The sequence below is a fragment of the Semicossyphus pulcher genome, unplaced genomic scaffold, assembly GCF_022749685.1.
Source record: "Semicossyphus pulcher isolate SPU_LCO1_2020_fin unplaced genomic scaffold, fSemPul1.0.p SCAF_10, whole genome shotgun sequence".
In the NCBI taxonomy this organism is placed as follows: Eukaryota; Metazoa; Chordata; class Actinopteri; order Labriformes; family Labridae; genus Semicossyphus; species Semicossyphus pulcher.
Genome location: NW_027211604.1, coordinates 24,413,338 through 24,424,202, shown reverse-complemented (window position 1 = coordinate 24,424,202; position 10,865 = coordinate 24,413,338). Strand labels below are relative to the sequence as shown.

The 10,865-nt window shown below is 43.7% G+C and overlaps 1 protein-coding gene across 1 annotated transcript; it reads right to left on the bottom strand.

Moving 5' to 3' along the window:
• Positions 1-720: 720 nt before the first annotated feature.
• LOC138601326 (sodium- and chloride-dependent GABA transporter ine) lies at positions 721-8,152 on the bottom strand. The gene is made up of 13 exons (XM_069672865.1): positions 7,975-8,152; positions 7,437-7,571; positions 7,150-7,354; positions 4,645-4,777; positions 4,424-4,558; positions 4,238-4,341; positions 4,037-4,161; positions 3,343-3,455; positions 3,121-3,261; positions 2,936-3,035; positions 1,793-1,893; positions 1,548-1,715; positions 721-873 (listed from the first exon to the last, which is right to left on the bottom strand). Exons 1-13 carry the CDS (start codon positions 8,150-8,152, stop codon positions 721-723), a joined length of 1,791 nt encoding a protein of 596 aa, XP_069528966.1.
• Positions 8,153-10,865: the final 2,713 nt, after the last annotated feature.

The window sequence follows — 10,865 nt, the reverse complement described above, 5'->3', positions numbered from 1 at the left end:
TCATGGTTTGTGTTATGTTCCCCTGCTAACGGTCAGGTTGTCTTTGCAGAGATAAGACACAAGCTGTGGACTTCGTGACAGGTTTTTATTACACCTTACATGGCATGACACGGAGTTAACACCCCTGGTACTCCTTCTTAACAACCCCCATTCATCATTTTTATGGTGCCCTTTTGAATTTGACCTAATAAAGAGTCAGTCCACAGGTGTTTCAAAGGAAGCGGTTCAATAAAAAAGTTTAGCTGTGTTAAACAGTGGCACTTAATTTGCTAACATACACATACTAAATCCAAATACAGTACCTAAACTCAGATTTATTTAAGCTCACAATTGCATCAACAGACATGACCAAAAGATGGCGCTGTTTTCAAAGTAAGAGCCACTAAAGAGAGCAGAGAAATCTGTGTGTGAAGTCCTGAGCTAAAGCGGTGTGTCACATATGACAGATGTACACAATCCTAAATATCTTTTCACATTGCAAAATGAGAAATACTGTTTTCGCAGAAGATCCACAGAATTTAAATTTACAGGCTCACAAAAATGGCCAATTTAATATATCTGCATGGCAGATATGCAGCATTGCATTTCACGATCATGTGAATAATTTGTCGTATACCTCTGTTTGACTTTCTTACCAGAAGTTTCGATTAAAAGCTAGAGGCGAACAATAATTAGTGATTAACTTGAGCTAACTGAAAACTCAGTGAGCATTTTGAGGTATCAGAAGTTTGTCTCAACAGGAGGTTTTTCAGGAATACTGACGTTGGAGCTGATGACGGACACGGCTGGATTTCCATATGCTCCTCCCCTCTCATAATACGGCATCTTTGGCTTTTCATTCAGCGCGTACGGTGTGATGGACAGCTTTAGTTTCTGTAGGAGGGAAGCATTAGTAATTAAGCAGTATCACGTGAGAGGGAGTGTTGCGCTGAATATCAGCACTGCTGTGATTCAGCGCTGACATCACCACCTCAACTGTGATGTTGCTTTTATACAACAGTTATACAAGCAGTGATTAATAATAAACAGTAACTGAAAGGGAGGCTTGGGTCACCGCGACCCGGCCCGGAAGATAATGGATGGATGTCAACAACAGATTATTTGTTGATCCATCAACTCTACTTGTTCCACAACTTCACTGAAGCTGGACTGTTGTTGCTAAGCAACCCAAACATCCTCCTGCTCTCTGTGTCTCCAGGTGACCACAGATCAGCTGTTTTTATCATGTACATTTACCTGTTTGTTTTAATTGATCATCAACCAGTGAAATCAGAGTCTGTGTGTGACTCGGAGGTACCAGCTCGATCACTGTAGACACACACGCTCTGCTGACATGTTGATTAACAGTGTTAAGAACACCTGGCTGAGGCGGAGGATACACAGAGTGAAAAGTCCCAGTGATATTCTCTGTATCAGCACTCATGGAACGCCTCTTGTCCAATCAGATTACTTGGTTGGAACTAACTGTTGTAAAAATACTATCAATACACAGTTTGATTATTAATGAGCACTACCTGCCATAAAAGCGAATGCTAAATGTACGTCACCTGCATTAAAGAGCCAGGCAGCACCCACAAAGTGTGGACGGCACCCAAAGGAATCCAGATGATGGAGGCCAAGGCGATGACCCAGCCGACCCCCTGAGCCCAGGGGGGGAAGACGTAGTCCTCATAGCGGGCTGGTTTGAATTGGATGATGGAGAAGATCAGGATAACCTGCAGCCAGGTGAAACGTAGAAAGCTTAGTGGTGACAGAACAAATCTTTAATCAGCATCGTGTCGATCTGACTTACAGTGATCAGCACAGGAGCAACAACTAGCCAACACGCTACGAAGTAGATGTTTGCTCTTTGTCCTGTCATCTCCTGTAGGTTGTTGGAGAGTCGAGTCACTCCTGCACATGGAAAGCCAGTTCACGACACAGCCATGCATGCGTTAAAGTCAGATAAGGTCAGATATAAGTTAGAGATACACCAATCAACCATAACATTAAGACCACTGACAGTTAAAGTGAGTATCACTGATTACTTGTGACCATGGCCCCTGTCAGTGGGCGGGATATGTTAGGCAGCAAGTGACCAGTTTGTCCCCGAAGTTGAGGTGCAGAGGTCAGGACCAAAAGTGGTCCAAGGAAGGAAAACAGGTGAACCAGCGACAGGGCGTAGCCGCTGACAGTACAGGGTGCCCATGCTGACCCCTGTCCACCACCGAAGGCGCCTACAATGAGCATGTGAGCATCAGAACTGGACCACGGAGCGATGAAAGAAGGCGGCCTGCTCTGGTGAATCATGTTTTCTTTTACATCATGTGTATAGCCAGGTGCGTGTGCGTCTCTCACCTGGGGAAGACATGGCACCGGGATGCACTATGGGAAGAAGGCGAGCCGGCGGAGGCAGTGTGATGCTTTGGACAATGTTCTGCTGGGAAACCTTGGGTCCTGCTGTTCATGTGGATGTTACTTTGACACGTACCACCTACCTAAACATTGCTGCAGACCATAGAAACAGTATTCCCTAATGGCAGTGGCCTCTCTCAGCAGGATGATGCGCCCTGCCACACTGCAGACATGGTTCAAGAAAGGTTTGAGGAACGACGAGTTCAAGGTGTTGACTTGACCTCCAGATTCCCCAGATCTCAATCCAATGGAGCGTCTGTGGGATGTGCTGGACGAACAAGTCCGATCCATGGAGGCCCCACCTCGCAGCTTACAGGACTTAAAGGATCTGCTGCTCACGTCTTGGTGCCAGATACCTCAGCACACCTTCAGAGGTCTGGTGGAGTCCATGCCTCGACGGGTCAGGGCTGCTTTGGTGACAGAAGGGGAGCTACAGAATATTAGGCAGGTGGTCATAATGTTATGGCTGATCGGTGTATACATATAACCTTGAAAATGTTAAAAGAACAGATGCAAAGCTAAAGATGTTGTTTTTTCTCACCATAACTCCAACAGATTGCAATAACCTCAAAGAAGGCAAGAAACATGATGGACACTATGGCGGTGTAATGGTCCAACAGCTGGAAGACATAGATCCCCACCTGCACAGAGACAAACTCTTTACAACGCCAGGTTAAGCATCACACAACTTGGTTAAAAATGAATCCAGTAAACTTCATTCTGTACCTGCATGACACAAGGGATTCCTAGTAGACAGGCTGCACCACACACAGCCAGAACGAACAGCTCCTTACGCTTGAAAACTTGAATCAGACTGTGATAGAATTCATCCATGAGACTGGTCACCATCACTTCAACCATGGCAAACTGACAGAGAAGAAAAAGAACAAAGAGGTCAAACTGTAGCTGTGCAGGATTCGAGCAAACGATCTGACTGATCTGATTTACCTCACTGTCCAGTCCCAGGCACAGCAGCATGAAGAAGAACATCACAGCCCAGAGCTGAGACACCGGCATGTTGGCAAAGGCTTGTGGGTAAACAACATAAACCAGTCCTGGACCTGGGTACACAAAGAGACGAGATGTTAGGGAAGCATTGCTGACTGCAAAAGTAAATCATGCCCCGTCTAAAGAAGGAAAACGGGAAGGAAGGGGCGGCATATAGAGGTTCTTTACATCCTTAGCACATTCACTCGTGACTGCAGCCTAAAGCATCGTAATGCCACTTTAAAGAGATGGACACGTTGGTTCATTTCAGTAAGTTAAAATGGCTTCGGGAAAAGTAATTAAACTTTACAACTACACTTTAAGTATGTTTGAACTGCTTCTCACCTCTGTCATACAATCATGGTTTTAATTAGCTGTTCTGACACACCGTAAAAACGTACCTCTAACGCCTACAATGACCTTGTTTTATCTTGGATCAACATGCTAAATGATCTGAGTAACAGGAAAAAGTAACACTCTAAAGCTAACAAGGTCTAAACCTTGCATGTGGCTGACCGCATCAGGTCAATGTGCGCTTTGTGGGCGATGTGTTACAAGGACTGTCCTTATGAGGCCGATGACAACGTGTTTGAAAGCAGGTACGTGCTGCGGACAAAATTACCTGAAGTAAAAGAACACTATTTTATTTTCTTACCGTCCACAGCCAGGTCTATGATAGGAATGCCCTGCAGGTGAGACATGTATCCAAAGGCAGAGAAAATGACAAAACCAGCCAGGATGCTGGTGAGGGAGTTGATGATGGCTATAGTCAAGGTGTCCCTGTGAGGATAGAAGATGGCTGTTATATCTTCCCAGAGATCATTATTGTCAGTGCAGAATGCATTTGGCATATTACTTCAGAACGTTGTTGTTGAAGGAGTTGTAGCTGGACATGGCCAGGAGGGAGCCAAAACCAATCCCGATGGAGTTAAAGATCTGAGCTGCAGCATTCACCCACACCTGAAACACAGAGGGACACCCATCACCAACACAAACAGAAACCATTTCCTGTTCCTCATCTCCTCTCCTTCTTCTTTCCTACCTCCACTGAGAGCAGCTTTTCCCATTCTGGCACAATGAAGAATTTTATTCCATCTATTGCTCCAGGAAGCTGCGCGTTATTGATCAGTAGTGCAATCAGGATTACATACGGGAACAGAGCTGTGAAGTAAACAACCTACAAACACAAACAAACGGGTTATTCTTCACTGTTCGTTCATCTGTATCTGTCCTTGATTCTGTCCAAGTTGTCCTTTTACTCACCTTTCCGGTGGATTTCACCCCCTTAAAGATACAAAGATAAATGAGGATCCAAGCCAGAATCAGAATGAGGAACAGCTCCCACCGTATCTCTCCTGTTTCCTCCACTCCGCTAGTCTGCTCCAGCATCCTATATCTTCAGATACAAAATAAAACCAACAAAGTAGTGGAGAATGAATGTTTGAATGCAATGACCTTGTACATTATTACACAAATGATTACAATACTGGCTGCATGGTGGTGTAGTGGTCAGCGCTCTCGCCTCACAGTAGAAGCAGCAGTTTGGACAAAGTGGGTGTGTCTGTGTGGAGTCTGCAGGTTCTCCCTGTGCACGTGTGCAGGTACTCCGGCTTCCTCCCACAGTCCAAACACATGCTCGTTAGGTTCATTGGTGATTCTAAATTGCCCGTAGTTGTGAATGTGAGCACCAAAGGTCATCTGTCTCTCTGTGTCAGCCCTGTGATTGGCCTCAGTCCAGGGTGTACCCCACCTCTCGCCCAATGACAGCTGGGATAGGCTCTAGACCCCCCCACATCCAAAGATAATGGATGGATGGATTTCAGTATTCTTCCCTGTTGTAATAAATTAACAACTGCAATCAGATGGACAATGGGCAGGGAAGCAGTAACATGTGGTGTCCCACAGGGCTCCACTCTGGGCCCCTTAATGTTTCAGATTTATATTGGTGGCTGTTTTGTTAGCATCACACCAATGACCATTGACTTTGGTGATACTCTGACTCTTCATCAAGCATCCCTAGCAAGTCAAAGTTTTCACTTATCCAGTCAACATGTACATGATGAATGAGCTGAAATATTGGTAGACATTCGTGGTCCTCAAAGGGTAAACAGAGCAGAGGTGGACATTGTGGATGAGTACCTGGTCGTCCACATAGACAATAAACTGGACTGGACTAAAAAACACAGATGCTGCTCACAAGAAAGGTAACGTCTGCAGAACCATGCTGCAGATGTTCTATCACTCGGTGGTGGCCAGCGTCATCTTCTACGCTGCAGTGTGCTGGGGCAGCAGGCTGAAGACACAGGACGCTAACAGACTCAGTAAGCTCATCAGGACGGCAGGCTCTGTCCTGGGATGTGTCTGAGAGGAGGATGCTGAGGAAACTCCTCAGTATCATGGACAACACCTCCCACCGCCTGCATGCCACATTAGTCCTACCAGAGCAGACTGAGACCACGGAGGAGCAGCACAGAGCGCCACAGGAAGTCTGTTCTACTTGTGGCCATCAGACTGTATAACTCCTCCCCGTTCAGCAGGAGGAAACATGGAGCATGATGGGACTTTTATCGCCATGTGCACCTTCTGATATCATGTGCAATAACACCTTCAATACCAGGTTACATGATGTTCACCATGTGCAACAATACTTTTCTGGTTAACCCATACACTTCATATTTTCACTTATATTTGAGTTGGTTTTTTTCTTGCATTTCTCTAATTTGTACTGTGTTTGTGGAGCTATCTGGCACTGTCATGTCCTTCGGGATATAAAAGTGATATAACACGATGAAAATCTATTACTCTTACATTCATGCTGACGACATGATAAACCTGTTTCACATAGGTTGCCTCTTTGACCCTCTCTGGCCAATTATTATATATATTTTAATACAACCGCTCTGCAAGTTCTTGTCAAAAAAAAGAACAACTTTTCTTTACAAAGATCCTCACAATGACACAGAGCCTGTAATGTTGGGGTAGATCTTCAGTAAGGACAAGCATGAAAACAAGAGAAAACTCAGCATCTGTACTTAGCTTAGGTTAACTGTGATGAAGTGTGTGAAGTCTTTGACCCAGCTGTGAGCAGGAACCTGAATATCTGGTGAGGGTAAAGTCGCCCTGTAGCTGCTGACAAACAATCCATCCTCCTTACATTTTGACAGATGAATCATTCCTGTAAATCTCTGTGTATTTGTGGCTTTCACCATCAAAGACGCCTAACAATTATTTGCTTTGCAGAAACATCCCACGTGACTTTCACTGATTTAACTAAACTTTCATTCCAACCATTAACTGTAGTTAAAAAGTTAATGAGTAAACCAATTTGAAAACGTGAGAGCCCTCTGACTAAACAGAAAAATAACCACAATGATTGGAGGTGGGTTCTTCAGAAGATCCTCCTGCTTCTAATGAAACATGTGAATGTGTTTCTGCACGTTAAAGAAAGTTACAAATAAAAACGTGTTGTCGTTCCTCTGACAGGGTTAAAGGCTAAAACAGACTAAACATTTCTACTTCCTCGAAACAGTTTGCCAAACTCTTATCATTAACCTTCACTTTGAACACCATCCCTCACATGACTCTGATAAGACGTTTCAATTATGTTATATATATATATATATATATACTAACTGTTTTATTTCAGGTCAGATAACTATGGCTGACTGTAAACAATCCAGCCTCCCATAAAACTACAATTAGAGCATTATGTGCACTGGTTTATTTTCCAAGAACCAGCGCTTGATTTTCCCACACAGTGAAATGTACCTGAAGAACTCCTGGCTGGCTGTGGAGGAGTATCCGCTGTCTGTGGCGTGATCTGTACAGTTTGGAGTGTTCCAGGTGTTGTTGCAGCTCTGCCAGGGCAGCGGTGCCTGGAAGGAGCTGAACAGGTAATACAGGGCCCAGGTGATGACGATGTTGTAGTAGGTGCACATTATGAAGGAGATGGCCACTGATGCTAAGCCCACTCCTGAGGACAGAGACAAACATGATGTTTGTGCAATTTGGACACCTTTAGGTGACTGGAAATATTATTTCTCGCCCCAGGGTACCTTTTAGGAGTGGGCAGACGATAGCCAGGGCGTGGACAGGCCCTCTCCTGGTGTACTGACCCACAGTCAGCTCCATGTAGAGCAGAGGGATCCCCAACACCACCAGCATCAACAGGTACGGCACCAGGAAGGCACCTGGCAGGGAGTGATGGGAAATCAACCATCATACACAGATTGATGAGAGGAAGGTTGCTGCTTTTATGGTTTTCTCTTATCGTCTGTGAAAGTCATCCTGACTTCCCTCTTTGTATCTTGTGTCATTAGAAAAAGTCAGTAAATATCAACATGTGTATGATTTAAACCAGTGTTCCTGCTGCATGTACATGCAGAACAATACAAACACACTCATTTATGGAAGAAGATGCCATTTCAGAACATTTTTCAACACAATTAGTTTCATTACAGAACACAGTGTTTGCAGCCTGTGCTCCCTGACAGCACCTAACCTTTGGACCCTGCTGTGAGGCCTGTGTGTATGTACAGAGGGTGGTCTGGTTTGATAATACAGTAAGAGGTTGAAATGTCAGTTTTCTCTCACCTCCTCCGCTCCGGTAGCAGAGATAAGGAAACCTCCAAACGTTTCCCAGACCCACGGCACAGCCGATGCCGGCCAGCGTGAACTCTATCTGCCGGCTCCATGTTGGTCTGCTGAGCTGCTGCGGCTCCATGTCTGCTCCCTGTGTCACCTCTGTCGCTCGTCTGGGCCCTGACTCCATGGAAAGGTTGGCTGGAATGAAAGGGACTGTGGGTGATATAACCTACCTTTTTATTATCCTTAATGATTAGCTTAGCAGAAACACGCCGGCATGCAGCGGCTCCAAGGCTCACATGAGGAGCAAGTATGTATTGGTTATAAAATTCATCAGATGAGGGTTTGAGACTAACCTAAAATGTTCAAGCCTGAAGACATTTGCAGATGTTTTATTTTGAAAAGCTGACTTGGCCAAACAATGCAGAGCACATTTTGCTTTAACTGTAAACAATACTTACTCACTTTATTTTAACGATTTTTAACAATGTAAAATCATTTTTCTTTCTGAATGTCAAAATGTTTTTCACAATAAGAGTGGAAATTCTCTTTTTTGCAGTGTTACATGTTTCTGACAGTGTTTAGGGTCAACAATTATCATCTATGTAGTTAAAAAGATCAGTACTATTAACTCATTTGTTCATAAATAAGCATTGTGGATGTATATATACATAAACTCCACCAAAGCTTTGGATGAACAAGAATCTAAAGCCCCCCAGTGAGGACATAAGGAGACAGGTTACACATGTGCAAGAGGCCACACATCAGACGAGTAACACGTGCTGTAACACAGATTTAAAGTGAGGTCGTCATGGTCACATAAGGCAAATTCCTGATCATTATATCATCAGCAGAGATATGGTGAATATGTAACCATGAAGCAGGCAAAACCACACTGTAGCTTACTGAGAGGCTTTTATCAATCAGCCTACTTTGTTTGCTCTTGTAATTGAACTAAGGCCCATTTCCCAGTACCATATTTATGATTTCCTGTATTGGCCCTAATCACTCATGGGAGTTCAACGAATTTGTCTTGTTGATATTTCAGAAAAATACTGGTCTAGCCTCAGGACCCACCACCTCCTCCTTAATGACTAATCGCAGCCCAAACTTCTGAACATTTTCAACCGCTCGAATGTATTTTATGAAAACTGGTGCAGTTTAATACAGTAATAATAACAACAGTACAGTAGTATAAACAGTAGAAAAGTCAAGCAAAATGACCAGCGGTCCATAAGAGGAAAATATTCCCTCTACAGATCGTTCAGGTAACAGCCTTATTTCAACAGAATAAACTCAAAGTGAATAATCAACGCAGCTCCTGCAGGGCTCATCAAGTTTCAAGAAGGTAAATGTACCTGTAGCTGGGATTACCCAATCAGTGGAAACATGAGTGTGACTACACTAAACTACTACTGCATGCGCGTCATATAACCCATGTCCTTCAAAATAAAAGCGCAGCATCGACTTTTTGCCACAAGTATTTTGTTTTTCCAGCACACATCCGCGACCCACTGAAAACAGCTCCGCGACCCACTTTTTAGACCCGACCCACCGGTTGAGAACCACTGTTTTAGGGGCCTCATACAGCACAATAGCCGAAACAGTCAACAACATAGCTGTTTGCTTGCTGAATGTCATAAAACCAATATAAAGAATGACCTTATTTAAAAAAAAAAATCATAGATTTCAAAATACAATTATTATTACAATTAAAGCACTACTCTTTAAATACGCCCTGATAACTGCACATATAAAACAATAAAGGGGTCATAAGCTACAATTTATATAATCAATTATCTGACCAACAGGACAAGGACATCAACATAATAGATGAAACACAGATAATTTATTAGATAGGTGAGATTCTGTTACATGCAAGTCATCCTGGTAAGTAGTGATCTCTGTGTGTGGGGGCCTCCTGCTGGACGGAGTGGGTACTTCAGACTACTGCTGGTACCTGGAACAGTGAGGTGAGAATGAATAAAGAAGTTTGGATACCATCAACCTTCTGATTGACTGAAGGACCCCCGCCTTATTCTGCTGCTCACAAGATATCAGTGTCCTACCAGTACGCATGCAGCCCTGTGAAGCAGGAAATGTGTCTTTTTTTACCTGAGGGGTGTTTGTGAATGCAGCTTTATGGTATCGTGACAACTAGAGGCTGTGGTTAGTCATATTCACATGCCGGCTATAGAGGGCCGGACCTACTCTGCTTCTGCCCTGGAGCATGTCTTGTCCTTTGGTACTGCAGCACTCAAAGGTCCATCTGTCAACCACATGGAAAACAGGAAAACAGGGCAACATGAGGGCACAGATATCACGAACAAAATAGTGATAGCCAATAAATTGAATTTTGAAATACCAAAGAAGAAACATAATTTGTCATCTCACAGATTTGTCTGAGAGCATTGTCAGTCTAAATGCGGCCATGTTCTGCCACCCTACACCCGAGATTTTATCAGCTGGTTCACTAAGTATACAGTAGGCGACTGCTAAAGTGTAATTAGTGGCATTACCTAGAGTCATGTAGGTCTCTGTTAGAGTAGTGTTGAGGGTGCGAGGGCAGGATGTGCCACACCTTTCCTGCATTAAAACCTTACACTGTTTATGAAGTGGGAAATATTACATCTCCAGACATATCTATGCTTTTAAAAATGAGTAAAACGATTCAAGCTTTCCTCAGAGTTGTATTGGTCAGTTTTAGCTGTGGAAATACAGGGAACCAAAGATGGTCGCTGTCATTGATAATGTCAAAAAAAGAGGGAGAGATTTTCGTATTTAAAAATCCTGTATGGGTTGTATGCAGAAATATCACAACACTGAAACATCACGCTGCTTCCGTCTGCATTAACAGTGCCAATTTCACAAACGGTTTATCAAAACTGTTGCTATCGCAG

Excerpts from the sequence above, each read along its gene's own strand:
- LOC138601326 (XM_069672865.1), bottom strand. The coding sequence starts at position 8,152 with ATGGAGTCAGGGCCCAGACGAGCGACAGAGGTGACACAGGGAGCAGAC. Across the intron at positions 4,162-4,237 it reads TTCAACAACAACGTTCTGAA|GGACACCTTGACTATAGCCA; the intron begins GTAATATGCCAA and ends CTATCCTCACAG. Across the intron at positions 3,036-3,120 it reads GAATCCCTTGTGTCATGCAG|GTGGGGATCTATGTCTTCCA; the intron begins GTACAGAATGAA and ends GTCTCTGTGCAG.